The sequence below is a fragment of the Dermacentor albipictus genome, chromosome 2 (assembly GCF_038994185.2).
Source record: "Dermacentor albipictus isolate Rhodes 1998 colony chromosome 2, USDA_Dalb.pri_finalv2, whole genome shotgun sequence".
In the NCBI taxonomy this organism is placed as follows: Eukaryota; Metazoa; Arthropoda; class Arachnida; order Ixodida; family Ixodidae; genus Dermacentor; species Dermacentor albipictus.
In genome coordinates, this window is record NC_091822.1 from 169,321,011 (window position 1) to 169,337,467 (window position 16,457).

General features: G+C 45.7%; 1 protein-coding gene across 9 annotated transcripts in view; it reads left to right on the plus strand.

Moving 5' to 3' along the window:
• Window positions 1-16,457, plus strand: part of LOC135910628 (uncharacterized) — a 38,538-nt gene that overhangs the window by 18,889 nt on the left and 3,192 nt on the right. For 4 of the 9 annotated variants that reach the window (XM_070534423.1, XM_065442636.2, XM_070534417.1 and 1 more), the window contains 7 exons: window positions 2,106-2,489; window positions 4,666-4,752; window positions 5,295-5,335; window positions 9,548-9,894; window positions 15,062-15,151; window positions 15,685-15,725; window positions 15,801-16,016. Coding sequence is in view for 8 of the 9 variants with exons in the window: in XM_065442636.2 (XP_065298708.1) it covers window positions 2,106-2,344 (239 nt within the window). In the remaining variant the exon portion in view is untranslated. Of the gene's footprint in view, window positions 1-2,105; window positions 2,490-4,665; window positions 4,753-5,294; window positions 5,336-9,547; window positions 9,895-15,061; window positions 15,152-15,684; window positions 15,726-15,800; window positions 16,017-16,457 lie in introns of those variants that run through there. The other 5 variants (XM_065442637.2, XM_070534418.1, XM_070534420.1 and 2 more) reach the window with 4 other exon arrangements.

Genomic DNA, 16,457 nt, shown 5'->3' on the forward strand with positions numbered 1-16,457 from the left:
AGGGGCTCAAGGTAGGGCTCTGTCAACCGTGCAGTTGCGCTTGAAAGCACGCACTTTGGCGAGTGAAATTGGTGCCGCTGATTTTGTTGGTGGGCCGTCATGGTGCTATAGATTTATGCAGCGTAATGCCTTGTCAATAAGAGCGCGAACGACAATGTCTCAACAACTACCAGACGATTTCGGAGAGAAAGTGGAGAAGTTCCATGAATTTGTGAAGAAGGAAGTCGAAAAGAATAACATCATCGACAGCCACATCGTAAACATGGACGAAGTGCCTCTAACATTTGACATCCCTATGTCAAAAAGTGTCGCTCAGGAAGGTGATAAGACTGTCACAGTACGAACAACTGGGCACGAAAAGTCTCACTTCACTGTCGTACTTGCGTGCTGTGCTGACGGAACAAAGCTGCCGCCGATGATAATTTTTAAAAGGAAAACGATGCCAAAAGAAAGCTTTCCGCCTGGTGTTATTGTCACAACTAACCAGAAAGGCTGGATGGATGAGCAAATGATGGGAGTTTGGCTCGAAAAGTGCTTTTCGAAGCGCCCGGATGGATTTTTTCACTCCAGGAAAGGCCTTCTGGTTATGGATAGCATGCGGGCGCACATTACTGACTTGACACTGAGGCAAATCAAGGCGAAGAACTGTACCCCTACAATAATACCCGGTGGTTTGACGAAGGTTCTACAGCCTTTGGATATTTCCGTCAACCGCAGCTTTAAAGCTATTTTGCGACGTATTTGGGAGGCGTGGATGACGGAAGGCGAGCACAGCTACACCGCAACTGGACGCATGAGGCGCGCTTCTTACAGCGAAGTTGCGAAGTGGGTCCATGAGGCCTGGAGTGCTGTTAGAGTGGCAACCATAACTGCAGGGTTCCGGAAGGCTGGCCTGCTAGCTTCATCGCCAACCGAGCACGACGACAATCAGACCAGCGGTTCGGAGTATGAAGAGAATGCTTCAGCCGCGTTGCCTCCAGAAATGGGCGAGCTTTTTGAGAGCGCATCCGAAGATGAAGACTTCGATGGTTTTAAGTAAAAATAAAATGTTGTTATGGACATATGGGAGAGTTCTTTCGTCGTATTTTTCTTTCTTTTTTGCTAAAACGTGGGCGGGTATGGCGTGACTGTTGCCTTTTGCGATCACTTAGCGTTGCTTAAGAACTTCTCACAGGCCGCCGCGGTGGCTCAGTGGTTATGGTGCTCGACTGCTGACCCAAACGACGCGGGTTCAATCCCGGCCGCGGCGGCTAGAATTTCTTTGAAGGAGAAATTCTTGAGGCCCGTGTATTGTGCGATGTCAGTGCCCGTTAAAGAACCTCAGGTGGTCGAAATTTCCGGGGCTTTTCACTACGGCGTCTCTCATAGCCTGAGTCGCTTTGGGACGTTAAACCCCATAAACCAAGAACTTCTCACAGATAGGTAGGTAGGATAACTTTATTTAGCTATACGGAGCTTTTATGCGATCAGATGAGTCCACCCATGGTTCATTTCGCGATGGTCGATCAAGCGTGTTTAATTAACCCTGACTAGCCTAAGTGGGTAAATTTGGGTGCGTCTTATACACGGGTGCGTCTTATATACCAACTTTTTCAATAAGAGCCTTCATATATGGCGAGTGCGTCTTATACAAGGGTGCGTCTTATACACCGGAAAATACGGTATTTTCTTTCAGACGCACAAAAATTAGACCAACATGACACGTCTAGGTAGACTATTTGCTTCACGTTATATTATATTAGATTAAAATATCTATGTTCCTAAAATGCGCTTCACTGATATCGCTACAATATAAGTGACATTTTTGTCTCTCTTCAGCGCCACAGTGCAATAAATATTGGCAACACTATAATGGTTCATAATGTCCAACTGAAAACGAGATCTGTCGATGTAGAAAATATCGTAAGAGCCTTTTATTCGCAGTTTTGTCTCCAATTCAACCATCTATCTCCAAAACCATACCTTGCGAGGTTTCTCGAAGTCTCATCAAGCACACGAAATTGATTGAATCTATGAGTGGTCCCTCGTAATTGTTGTCTTCATACAGCTTCAATTTGAGAATGGTGACCTTGTTCACACCATGCCTTTTCTCTCATTACCTGCAGTGATAACGGCAGTGGTGTATGGAGGATTCTTTTGGGTCCTCTCGTTCATGGGTTTCCAAGAGACTGGGGTCGCCGCGAACAGCTTCGCTGCCTGGTGGCAGTCCACTTATCCGAATGGACACGTGCCACCAGGCAGCTTGTTCGCGAGGCTCCAGTCGCTTGGTACCGTGGGCCCTAACCGAAGAGACTTCCTGCTGACCCTCTTAGCCTTGTCGGCAGTGGTGTCAGCCATGGGCTGACACCTTGGGATGGCTGCTCGGGTGCTGCCAAACATCCAGGCACGGCTGCTGCCGCGACACAACAACTGGCAGCCAGCAGCCACGAGCAGCCATGCAAGCAGGGCATCACCATGGCCCCTCCCTGCGGAGCCTCTGCGTCACACCAGTGCGTAGCGCTCCACTCGTATCCCTCCCCCCTTCACCTCTCCACTCCTAAAGATATTTCTGGCTACGCCGTTGCATGTCGACTGCTCTGTAAGTGGAGAACAGGGGATAGAAGGAAAGGAGACGAGTACAAAGCAAACCGCGTTTGTCCCAGGAGCTTGATCAGTGATCAGCGGAATTTCATCCTTCTGCTCGGAGTTCCTTTAGAAACACCGTCCGAGAATTTTCCGTTCTGATAGTGGATGATAGTTCAACGTCTGTTAAGTGCGCGCAGAAATGTGCAGTTCTCATACGGGAGTCTCTCTCAGTACAGTCACTGTATATGGAAGCGGTATATTCATGAACACGGATAAAGGTATGATAACCTGTCTTTCTCTACATTTTTTGTGCATAGCTAAGAGTGCTTCGATTCAACCATGCTTATTGACTTGTTTTAATATGACAAGGTTATGAGAGGCATAGTGGTTGTGAGACTCCGGGTTGGCTTATACCCGTGTCACACGGGCAACTCGGATCTCCTTCAAACTTCCTTCCCTTAAAGGACCGCAAGGGAGTTTCACCTCAAAGGAGTTAGCTCCGTGTCACACGGCCTATAAGCAAACTTTTGAAAGCTGCCGCTGGGGCCCATTAGGCGCTGCTCACCTCGTACACAGTCATGAAAGAAACACGTTATATATTGCTAAAAAGTTTTGGTTACTTGTCTCTTCTTGTCAAACGCAGCAGCCATTCCGAGTACACCCGGTTCGAGAGTCGAATGTAGCTGCTCAGCTCAGATATCTTTTTCAGTGCTCAAATACTGTATTATATGCAATGAAAACAGTTATAATTGCTGGACTCGAAATTCAAGCACGCTGGGAACAAGAGTACTCCCTTCAGTTTGCAGCAAAATTCAGTAAGTGAGCCCGCCCGGGCAACTCCGCGCGCAATTGCGAACTCTTGGAGAAAGGTCGAAGCTGCTGCTATTTGCTTCATTTATTTTTATATCACGCACAATATTTCTACAGTGCGTGAATTTGTGAACTAATCCATTAAATTTACTATTAATCAGTGGATATCATACGGTTTACGGTAAATAGAACAGGCAGCATCGGAATTCATGCGTTTGTATGGAGCCGCACTTTAGCTCAAGGGAAAGCCACCAGCCTGAAAAATATTGTCATATGATAGGAGAATGCGGAAGACAAATTCAGCTTCCCCAGAACACGGGCACGGTGCAATCGACATCACCAGTGGAAAACTTAAAAGGTTAATATATAAAGCATCCGGTTCCACGTACCATATACTTAAGTATACATCTTTAAACAAGTTACGCCATTACGTGTGTATATTTTCCACACAACAATAATCGTCATCTGTCTTGTCCGCGTTTCCTTTCTTTAACGCTGCGAAACCGGTACTTATGTCATGAACGGAATGCGCGTTATCAGCATGACAGAGCATTCTCGAGAGGAAATTACCGAGCGCAACGTTTTCAATAAAAGAAATGCAAGCAAGACATATGATGACTACTGTTGCATGGCAAATATACCTCGCTCCCCATCAAAGGGTGTACGTTTGTTTAAGAGTATAGAGTGCCTTAAACCGGATGCTTCAATGAAAGCTACTTTGTCTTCCTGAAAGCATCACGCTCGGGTGGACACCTCTCGTGGCAGCACTTGTGTCATAAAACCATTATGTTGTCGCGTATACTGCTGCAAGATGCAGCTGGTGTAAAGACGGGGAATGTTGCCACAAAAAGGGGTTTACTACGTAGATAGACAATTTTTTGAAGGATACGTCGGCTTTTTGCCAGGGCCAAGCGGTCCAGTTCTTCGATAACTGCGTCAACCGTTGATACATGCTGGACAAGCAGGTTGAATACACCACCACAAATACCTTGCAGCATATCGGCAACATTGTCTGAGTGACGTGCACGTGGACGTCATAGAGGATGTCTTATTTCTGTGTGGCTCGAATTACATCCGCACACGACCGCGTAATGCATGTGTACGCAGCGTGCGGGTAGCCGCTACGGTCACTGAACAGTTATGTAGCTTTTGATTCAGTTTCCCAACTAATGAGTTAATCTTCGTATATCTTGAAGTGGAGTATGTCTTGATGTGGCACCTTTATTTTAAACATTGCTTTTGCGAACATGACAACATCCACCTGATGTTTACGTTGATGGGTCTGCGCAGGACCCACCGGCCCCCACCCCTGAAGATGGACGTTACCATCAAGTAAGTCAACGGCGATGACAACAGTACCACCATCAAAATTCTCAGGTAGGATCCGCAAAGTATCTTCGTCGGGACAAGCACAAAGAATGCTACTTCCGCCAAGATGTTGCGTGGGAAGATACGGACAACCGAAGCATACATAAAGTAGACAGACAAATACCAATAGCTGAATAAAAAGCGACATGTCGCGTCAGCTCAGGAATTGTCGCCGTCAATCCTGGAACCGATTGGCCTCTTTCTCAAAAATGGTGTCGGGCCGTGGCAATATTACCGGCTGTATGGAAGTTCAGCTATCTATAAATTTTCATCAAAGGCAGAGCCATTATTCAAATTACTGATAGTTCTTTGAGAATTATTAAAAGAGGAATGTCTAAAATAAAATAATTTTAGTTTCTAAGAAGAGCTTTTAAAGCCCCGTTTGCGTCTTTGCGGGCGGTGAGGGTCACGCAGTGATCTTGGCGGAGTGGCAGTCGGCGCCAGACATATTATTTAGTGTCACCTAATAAGTACGTGTAGGCCACAAGACCTTGAAAAGGAGAAAAATATTTCGCTTTTCTTTCATGACACAACTTTTCTCTTTCTTACAGGGGTGGAGGGAGCCTGGTGGGGTCAATATTACTGTCTTTGGGTAAGATACATTTTGGAATATGCGTTCCTTTGTGTAGTTCTGCATTGTGAGTGCAAAAAAAGACTGGACCAGTTAAGCCTAATGATAGCAATGTTGTACGCATAGCTGTGAACAAGCGAGGATATGGTGTTTCAAGGGTACCGGTCTTGGCGGCAGGGTATCACATGTTTAAAAAAATCTTCACAATCGACAGCAAAGGAGTAGATATCCATATTCAAATATGTACAGATATGTGCACACCTGAAAATCGATCTGAAATGAAGGTTTCATGAAGCGAACATTTCAGGGTCACATAATTAATTGCGAACCATTCAATTGTGGTAATTGTATACAGTGCAACATGCGTGAGGTCATGTAATCTTTACGTTTATCTTTTAGAAATGTCACAGCAATAATTTCATGCAATAGCAATGTTCGTGCGCTAAACCACTCGCAAAGCTACGCCGAGATCGAAACACCGAATCACACGAACAAACAGTGTTGTGTATGACGCAGCGGTGTCCCTCATCAGGATTAAGGCGATGTCAGTTCAACTCTGAGGCTCTACGTGCTAAACCACAACACGATTACGAGGCACGCCGTGGATCGGTAGCATGGGTCGATTTTGACCACCGTGGGGCTCCTTAACGTGCACCCAAACGACTGGCGCTTTTGCATTTCGCCTCCAACAAAATGCAACCGCTGCTGCCGGGGTTTGATCCACGTGGTGTGGCTCAGGAACGCAACGTCTAAGCCACTATGCCACCACGAAGGGTGAAGGTGATGCATGGTGCTTGTTGGGAGAATAATTATGGCGAGCAATGTGTTCAGAGATAGAAATGTAAAAAAAATTCAGGAATTCCAAATCGTTTTTGCTATATATAGCAGAACATATCCTTTCCTGCAGACTGTTGAAGAATGACCAGATTTCCAGAAGCACGTCTCAAGTAGCCCAGATAGTGGTATATTCCAAATATAGGATATACAAGAAAGTCAAAAGAAGCTGTTGCATATCGCGCGCTTTTCCATTAGGTCATCTCTGTCTGTCAGAGATAGCCACGAGTAGCGATCGTAGGAGAAGGCCTTACGTCGCGATTTGTTATCCTATTGTCCAAAAGTGTGCGGTGTTCAGTCACAGTGCATCAATGTTGAACATTTTGCTTGTTATTGTGAATGTCGAAGGATTCGGCGGCACTTACGATGTTGCTCCAAAATAAATTTAGTAATAACTAATAAATACAGTGATTAGAACTAACAACTAAACAACTAATACAACTAACACACCTAATAAAATCAGAAAATCCCTTCAATATTATGGGTACTAGATTTACAGGAGTGTGAGCGTTGGATAAGCATCAAATCAGAGAGTGTGTACACAATTTTGGTGTCATTATTACAGCTTTATAGGGCTGAAAAATAAAGGTGCGTTCACTGGCTCTACATTATCGATCACAATTTTGGGTTCGATGCACAACTCATTCGGGACGAGACAGCAACGAATGAGACGCGAAGCCCGAGAAAAGTGGCAAGTAATGTTACACTTTCAGAACGATGTATATGAAAAGACCCAGACACGCGTTCAAGATGAAGCTGTAGGTCGCGAACTCCCAAATGTATACATAGTAGAGGAGAATTCGATTTTCACAGCTACTGCATCCCTGATTCTGATTAAGTCTGTTGCATTAAAAAAAAATTAGGAAATAGTAACCTCTGGCAGCTGATTTAAATTGTAGTCGTATGTTTATTGCAATAATATTGCATCTTGCAAAACCTGAATAACTATACACAGGAACCAATTGACTTGTCAGCCTGTACTTCAGAAATAAAAATCGATATCCAATTCTGTAAAGTACCTCTGTTACCAAAATTGACGGCGACAAAATTGAAGTATCGAATATGCCACTTTCCCGTGATAAACACATTTGCGAAATCCTTGCTAACAATAAAATAACTTACGTAAACGGACATAAATATAGGGGCTCTAACAGATGCGTTTACAAAACTGATGTCTGGTTTTGATCTAATGGTAAGGATTTAAAAAGTTCGCGCTTCACTGGTATTCTGCAAATTTGCGAAAATTTTCGCATTTTTGTAAAAGGTCTGCGGTCCTTAACCAGAAGTCACATTGTTAGAGTTGCTAGGATCAAACAGTCTCTCTAATATTCAACGACTTCTATTCTGGTCATCCCAGCGGCTATCGCGAAGGAGTTTCGCCGTAATGCGTGCATTTTACTACAGGAAAATTTTAGTTGGGCCCGAGCTAAAGCTTCTTCTAAAGTGTTGGTAGAAACTGTAGAAATACAGACTCACAACCATATGCACGACGAATTGTAGTAGAGTAAGGGAGCTTTCGGATCATTATCTTTATTTAGTTGAGTTTTCCGTAATGTGCCTATGTGTCTCTATGTAAGGGAGAAGTGATCCCTGCTGAAATGAGTTGTCCTTAGACAGGCCTTCTTCCTTTGTCATGGCAACTATTTGCAGTCTGGTACGGATTCCACTATAGTTATCAGCATCTTCCTATCTCCGTTCACGCAACCTCTCGTGTGACACTTGTTGCTGCGTTCCCCGCACTACAGGGAACAAAACGCAACCACTTGCGTGCCGTAGCAATGCTGTCTTAATTATGACGAAAAAGCCGCAAATGCACCCCACGCTTCCCACAACGGTTGCACCTTGGTTGCAAAGCACTGATAAAATGTTCATCTTAGAGGTATGCGCGCATGACAGTCCCTGACAGCCGTAAGTGGATTACTATAGCCCAGATTTGAAAAATCCCGGAGCAAGCTAACCTATTTGCGCGAAAGACATTTCCTGACAACGTCATGAATGTAGCAGTTGCATCGATAATACTGTTGCGGAGCGATCGATATGCTGGTGAACGGGTGGTTCGGCAGAACGATGAAGACGACTATGAGGACGCTTGCGCGTGGGCTGGATCTGCCACCTATTCTTAGCGCAGCTTTTTCTGTATTCTGTAGATATATCGGTTCGCTTACATCTCGCCTCCGTGAAAACATTTCATGTCTATTCATAACGGAAATTGTATATTACATAGACAGAATTACGTTTTTCGCCGCCTATTTGAAAGCAGCAATAATGCTGGAATACCAGACGGAAAAATAGCTGATTGTCGTGTATTAGACGAAGGGAAAGGGAGACGAGGGGCCCGATTTTTTAAGGACACTGTTTCTGAAAAGAATGCTCACCCACATTTGTTAGTCTGAACCGTATGAAGACAACAGATAATGAAGAAATGTAAAGCATAGGGTAAATTATCTGTTTTTGATTAAGTGCAAATATTAGGAGCTCAACACAAGTGGCGGAAGAAACAGCTTGCTGACGGTGTTATCCGAACCCACAACTTCCGCATTACGCGCGGGATTCGCAACCAATTGTGCTAAGGCGACGATGGTAGTTCCCACATCCATGCCTAATTCGTGGGTATTTATGTACAAGGTCTAATTCAAGGAGTGCTAACCAGCGACACACTTTCACTGCAGAACCGAAAATAAAGCTTGCGTAAGCGATTTTGTTTCTGCATTGCTTTGAAATCTTTGTCTCTGTTTTACTTTTGGTAATTATATATTACGCTGGTTTATTGAGCAGCTGGGGAGGAGGCGCCAGGCTAACAGTCGGTTGTTGCGAAATAGTTTGTTAGTTTTGATATTACAAACTACCGAATAGATAATTCTCGAATGCGAATAAAATATTACACACCAACTATTCGTATTCCACACTTTGAGTATTCGCCCACCCTATAGTAAATATAGCTAAAGGCTTCTACATGCCGCTAGTAATTCACTATTTTCTTTCAGATGCACGAAAATTTGTCCAACATGACACGTCTAGGTAGACTATTCGCTTCACGTTATGTTATTTTAGATTAAAATATCTATGTTCCTAAAATGCATTTGACTGTTATCGCTACAATATAAGTGACATTTTTGTCTCTTCAGCGACATAGTGCAATAAATATCGGCAACACTATAATGGTTCATAATGTTCGACTGAAAACGAGATCTGTCGATCTAGAAAATATCGTGAGAGCCTTTTATTCCCCGTTTTGTCTCCAAATAAACCATCTATCTGCAAAAACATACCTCGCGAGGTTTCTAGAAGGGTCATCAAGCACACGAGATTCATTGAATATATTATGAGTAGCCCCTCGTAATTGCTGTTTTCATACAGCTTCAGTTTGAGAATACTGCTCACGCCATGCCATATCTGCAGTGCTGTCGGGGCTCCTCGGCTTTGTGTTCATGCGGTGCATTCGGGCCATCGGTTTCGATCAACAAGGCATCCGGAATGGCAGCTGGGCAGCATGGTGGCAGAGCGGCGCCGGCCCCATCATGCCAGGCAGCACCTTCGCGGTGCTGCAAAGCCTGGGCATGACGGGCCTTAACATCGGCCACTTGCTCTCCGGGGCAATGCTTCTGCTCACCTTTATGCCGTCCATAGGCTGAGTTCCGGAAGTGGCTGCTTCACGTGCCACCAACCATCGCGGCACGGCTGCTGCTGGCATAGGCGAGAACCAGCAGGCAGAAGCGGCCACGCAAGAAGAACACGACGATGGCCCGGTAAGAGCAAGCGGCGTAGGAGGCAAGGGCGGAAACTCCTCTGCTTATGTCGCTAGTTTGCTTTCCTGTTCTTGCGCTCCCAATCGCTCACGTGGGTACTTGAAGCAGCACGCTACGATCTTCTCATTCATTCTGGCAGCTTTAATATATTCCATATGCGAAAACGTGCCACCTTTACGGAAATATTAGTGTTCGACAAAAAACAACTTTATTAGAATTTTAGTGGGCACCTTGCTGTTGTACGAAATCTACAACCAACGAATTTCGCCTTGAAGCCGTAATCTGCACCTAGCGACAAGTGTCGTCTCCATTCGCGATGTTGGAACGTAGGACTTCAACATCAGTGGATGAACTGATATGGCCCTTCAAGCATTCGATCGCGAAGTTCGTCAACGTCCGACAATCACTGTCCGCTGCGGTCATAGCCGCGTTGGCACATCCGTTAAAAACAGTCTGGCGTAAAAAAAAGAAAAGAAAAAGAGACAGAGACAGACACTCCGAACAATGTACCGTATAACAGCTGTAAGCAACTAACACGGAGCCGTCACCGGCGGGCCCAGTTTTTCTTAGAAATCGAGGTGCATCCAAGACATGGAGGCCGCAAGCGGCGGACACCTCTGATTCAACGCCATTAGCTGATAGCAGGCGTCTCCCTCCGCTTCGAGCCCCGTGTTTTACGACCCTAGCTGTGTACCGTTGCCTGTGTCGTTGAGAGACTAAAACTCGTTTCAAGCAGAAAGGTTGTGTTTCTGTTACTTCCCCACAAGTTCGTGAGGCCCCCTTCCTGCGTGCAAGCTGCATGGGGTGACTGGACGCTTGTGCCTCATTTTGCGTCGCGTTTTTCTGGTCCACAGAGGCATATTCGCGGGCCCGCTGTCGACCAGAGCTAGTTCTCTGACCAAGTGCGTGGTTAGACAGCCGAGTTCGCGGTCGAGAACATTTTACGCGCCTTTCCTCTAAGTAAGCAGCTTAAGCGCACTAAAAGTACTGAGCGGTTAGGTAGAAGGGCGTATGATTCAACACAGGCTCCGCGCTTAATACACAAGTCCGATCCAGTGGTCACCCAGTTATCAGGTAATTCAAATGTTCAGCGTTTTGGCATGTGATGCACTAGCGTGGACACCGAACATTTTGTTTCATTCGCCAATCTGCCAAGATAATGGCGATCCGAACTGTAGGACAAGAGCACACGTCGTGACCAATTATTCTGAGCAACACTAACGCGTGAGCTGGAGATTTGAATATGGCGCGATGACATGCAATAAGTAGCTTTCCCGTTGAACAGTCAATGTCATTGTTCGCGCCGCCGCCGTGCTGTCCCGGTATCTATGGCGCATGCGCGTGGCGTGCCTGTATGGTTAGAAGGCCTCGAGAGGCGCTCGCAGTGCATTTGGTTGCAACAGCGACGAAGCCGAGTGTACGCACCGTCACGCTCTGCCCTATATCGGCTCTGCCGGAACCATTGCAGCGCTCTGGCTTCTGCTGCTGGCATGAGTGTCGTGTGGTACGGCATCGTGGTGCATACACACGGGTCCGAGCGCCGTTGCTGCCGTGCAGCAGCAGCAGCTGCATCGCGTGTTGCGTCGTGCCACCTAATTCGCGCATTGTTGCAACGTCCACCGTGTCAGAATGTCCACCGTCCGGACGCGAGTTCAACCGAATGCATAATGGTGGCACTGGTCTAGAGATATTCAGGCTGTTCTTTATTTTTCCCCTAACTAGCGGATAATTTAGGTTTAAATAATCAACTTCTTAAAGCATAGGCTTCAGACGCCAAGTGTGATAGGGAATAGGCAGCTTGAGAAACCTCTAAATAAGCTGTTTCCAACATGGTATATCTCACGTGGTCATTTCTTCCGCGTTTCAAAGAAAGCCCGCGATATATATATATATATAAATACATAGTGAGGGGGCGATGGCGCACTGTAATTGTGCTGCTTTCAACAGCGGGATGGATGAAAAGGTCGGCTGCAGCGAGACTGGCCCGTGACAGGGCGTTATGTCTGGTGTAGATATGTGGGCGTGCTGCTTTTATCGCATGACAGCGCAAATACGTGCTGCTGGTCGAGCGGTGCCTATGCGATAAAGCGTCTAAGGAGACGAAAGAGAAGAACATAGCTTTGTTTTTATATTCTTGAAATGGGCAAGAGCTGGTAGCCTGCCGATGGAGTGCAACGGGGCTAGGTGGGGAGGCGGCGTTAGGGCCGGAATAATATTGCAGCAACCTTCAATCCAAAATGCGGCGTGTGAATATAATGCGTTTTAGAAGAGGTCATCATTTGCTGCATTGCATATTTGGCATCTCATAGGCACATTTTCCGAGGCGTTCTTGATCGTGGTATCAGGGATGGAGTTGCAGACTTTTTTTTTTAGGTTCTGTGATGTTGTAGTTGCCCAGAGAAAGAAATCGAGGGGAGTTAAATCTGGGCTCCGTGCCGGCCGAGAAATGAGCCCATGCGGTCCCATCCGCTGCTGCGGGAATACTTCATGCAGCCATTTGCAAGCTTCGCTGCTGCCGTGCGCGGGAGCGCCATGATGCTGATACAAAATATTTTTGATCCTAGCCAATGGAACTTAGCAAAGAAAATCCTCAAGCATCCCATCAAGGATGTCTTTGGCGTATGTTTCGCTTGTAAGCATGTTATCAAAAAACAGGGGGCCAATGATTGTGCCACCGTAAACTCCACACTACACATTAACCGACCACTGATATTGGTAATGTGTCTTGAAAACCCAGTGAGGGTTTTCGTCGCTCCAATAGTGAGCCTTGTGGATGTCCACATGGGCATTGCGTGAGAAGGTTGCGTCATCGGTCCATAGTATTTTGCTGGAAAAGCCTGGGTCCTCTTCCGTCTTGATTATATTCCAGTTTCAAAGTGCTTTCGATTTTGGAAATCACGGGGCTCCAACATTCAGTGCAGCTGCACGTGGTGTGGATGAAGCTGACTTTTCTCAAGTACTCTCCACACTGAAGAATTTGACACTGCAGCTTCAGCACCCGCACTACAAACACTTGCATGTGGGTCTGAAGAAAAACTTTCACAGGATTTCTGTCTCCGCGTCCTTGCCAAGGATTGAAGATTTATGTTGTTTCTTCGTAAAAGTCCTAATTTGTCTTAGCGTTTCATATGCAAGCACAATTGTCATCGAGCTCGGACAATTTCTTGGATGCCAGCGTTGAAATAGCTCAACTGCACGCCTTGTACGTCCACTTGACACACCTATAGCCAAAATCATATCCGCGCTTTCCTTATTGGAGTAAGCCATATCTGCTGCTCAACGTTGGTCAAAGCCAAATAGCGTTGTTGTGGAGAACACGCAGAGATACGGGCGCCTGAGGTGCAGCGGACATATTGCAGTTCGCTGGAATTGCTTCAAACGAGGTACATAAGGTATGATCTAGGTCCGGTGAACTGGAACCGCCTACGGGTGCAGTGTCTCAGGGACTTACGCGCCGGTCATAGTGCACAAATGTGAAGCCAGGCGCGGCTACCCGTTACTGGGACCACGAAGTGATCTGCACGTGCGGGGTGCGAGATCGGAAAAATAACGTCGGGCAGACAGTAAGAGGAGAGCAGACGGGGCCAGTACGAAAGGTCACCATCTGGAAAAGACATACGTAATCTTCCTTGAATACAGCCATGGTTTTTTTACGATTAGTTTCGTCCTCGTGTGATTTATCCGCTATTATTCAAGCCCTGAGGTTTAAAGTTGTAGCACCATCGTTCAATTCCAAAACTACTACAATGTCATTTTTGTACAAAGGCAAAACGGCAGCAATCAGCATCGCCTTCCACCGTTCCCACGCACTTCGCCCTTTGCTTCTTTCAAGCAGAATCAAAATCCTGCTTTCGTCTTTACTTTTTCGTGGCCTTAGATGCTTTGTACGTATAGATTCGGAAACATTTGGCCAACAGCATGCATTTGTACCACCATGAGATAAGAGCCGCATGCCCAGATACCTACAGGAGGGATAACGCCCTGTTGTGCGCCAGTCTCGCCTCAGCCGACCTTGTTCGTCCATCGTACGCTTGAGAGCAGCACAATAACAGCGCACAAGTGCCCCTTCTCACTGTATTTTGTCTTTCTCGGGCTTTCTTTGGAACGCAGAAGAAAGGGCCACGTGGGATATAACGTGTTGGAAACAATTTATTGAGAGCTTTCTCAAGGTACTCCTAATCTTGTATCCCACCCTTGGGGTCTACAGCCAAAGCCTAAAAAGTTGATTAATTAAACATAAGTAATACGTTAACCAAGAGGAAAATAAAAAATAGCCCATGTAACTCTAGGCCAGTGCCAACATTATGCATTCGGGCCAACTCGGGTCGGGATTTCCTTGCATTTGCACAGCTTTGGCTCATGTTATGTGGGACAACCTTTATACAGTAAAGGAGGGAGATTGAAAGGTTAGAAGAAATAGCTGGTGGTTCATTCCAATATTACAAAAAAAAATGTCTTTATAAATCTAAGAAACTAAACCTCATTTATGATTGAGAATAAGCTGATTATGTAAGCTAGGTTGGTAGCTAACCAGACCTACTTAGTCAAGACAAGCATGGGCTGGTTCTTGTAGCAATACTTTTCCCATGGAAGAAAGAAACAAAATAGGAGGCCTTGACGTCACATTTATGAAGTGACTAGGGCAAGAGTGGACACGGGAGACTAAAAAGGCGACAACGAGAAGCGCTTGGCCTTGTCGCCTTTTTAGTGTCCGCTGTCCACACTTGCGCCAGTCACTTCAGCATGGAATACCAACTAGCCCGGTCTCACGCCCAACATTTTTGAGCCGGAAATGCAGCCATCTTGGTGTGCCATCTCCCTTTGCACCTCCAATCCGCTCGCCGGGAAAGTTACGCACGTGCTTTGGTCTTGCATTGGTACGAGCTGCCAGAAGTGTGTGCTGCAGAGCGCATCAGAACAAAGCCTATGAAACTTCTGTAACAGCTTTAGTAAAGCAGACGCGATCCTGTGCTCTTCCGTGGCATGTTGAAGATGATGACGAATATCTGAACCGTGGTTACTCGATTACGCCTGTTGCTGACTGACATTTGCACTCACAGAGTGCAAATGAAGTGGAGCATGTCTTGATGTGGCACCTTTATTTTAAACATTGCTTTTGCGAACATGACAACATCCACCTAATGTTTACGTTGATGGGTCTGCGCAGGACCCACCGGCGCCCTCCCCTGAAAATGGCGTTCACAATAAAATTTTTCATCAGTGGAAATGACAACAGCATCAGCATCAAAATTCTCAGGTAGGGTCCGCAAAGTAGCTTCGTCGTGACAAGCACAAAGAATGCTGCTTCCGCCAAGATGTTGCGTGGGAAGATACAGACAACCGAAGCATACATAAAGTAGACAGACAAATACCAATAGCTGAATAAAAAGCGACATGTCGCTTCAGCTCAGGAATTGTCGCCGTCAATCCTAGAACCGATTGGCCTCTTTCTCAAAAGTGGTGTCGGCCCGTGGCAATATTACCAGCTGTATGGAAGTTCAGCTATTTATAAATTTTCACCAGAGCCAAAGCGAATAATAAAATTACTGCTAGTTTTTCGAGAATTATAAGAAGAATGTCTCAAATAAAAATAATTTATTTTTTGAGAAGAGCTTTTAAAGCCCCGTTTGCGTCTTGCCGGGATGTCAGGGTCACGCAGTGATCTTGGCGGAGTGACAGTCGGCCACATACATTTTATTTAGTGTCACCTAATAAGTACGTGTAATCCACAAGACCTGAAAAAAATGTTTTGCTTTTCTATCATGACACAACCTTTTCTCTTTTTTACAGGGTAGGGGCCAGCCTGGTGTAGCCCTCATTTTTAGCCCTCGGTAAGGTATATTTTGGAATATGCATTCCCTTGTGTAGTTATGTATTGTGAGTGCAAGAACTTTGGTCTCTTGCAGTTCTGACTCAACCAAAATAGCCTGAGGAGGTACTGAAGACACAAGAAACGGAGTTGGGACAAATTTCGTTAAGTGTAGAGCAGGTGGAAAAGCCGCAACCGTTGGAACAGCTTGAACTTCTGGCATGAAATTAAATATAAAGACGTTGCTCTGTACTTCCTGCTCCAGTAATCGACCTTTTAGGGCGAAATTAACGAAAATAGAATTTCGAAAGAATGCTTTCTCTGGACTGATCTGATGATTCACATTAGGGTCACTCTAAAGAAGCAAGGACGCTTCTTCAGAAGCGAGCCGCTCTGTTGATTCAACGCGGTTTGCGGCGGTAAAACGGTAACACAGCGTAGAAAGCCAAGAAGATAGTAGTCAGTGTTTCCTGGTGCGTGCTGTTCTTGCTTGAAGTCTGTCCCATTTTTCTGCGTCGTTTTACTGTCACGAAACACATTTTCTGAGTTGTTAGAAGCTGCCCCGCACGCTTATGTCACGTAACAGGATAACACTTAGCAAGTGTTGAGGCTGGTAAACACTTGGACGAGGAGAACGGTGAAAAATAACAAAATAGCTCTTTTCCTTCCCTAACCCACGTTTAAAAACATCCAGCTAACAATCCGAAACGTAATCACAATTGCCTGAGATCTGAAAAAGAAATACGGAAGAGTG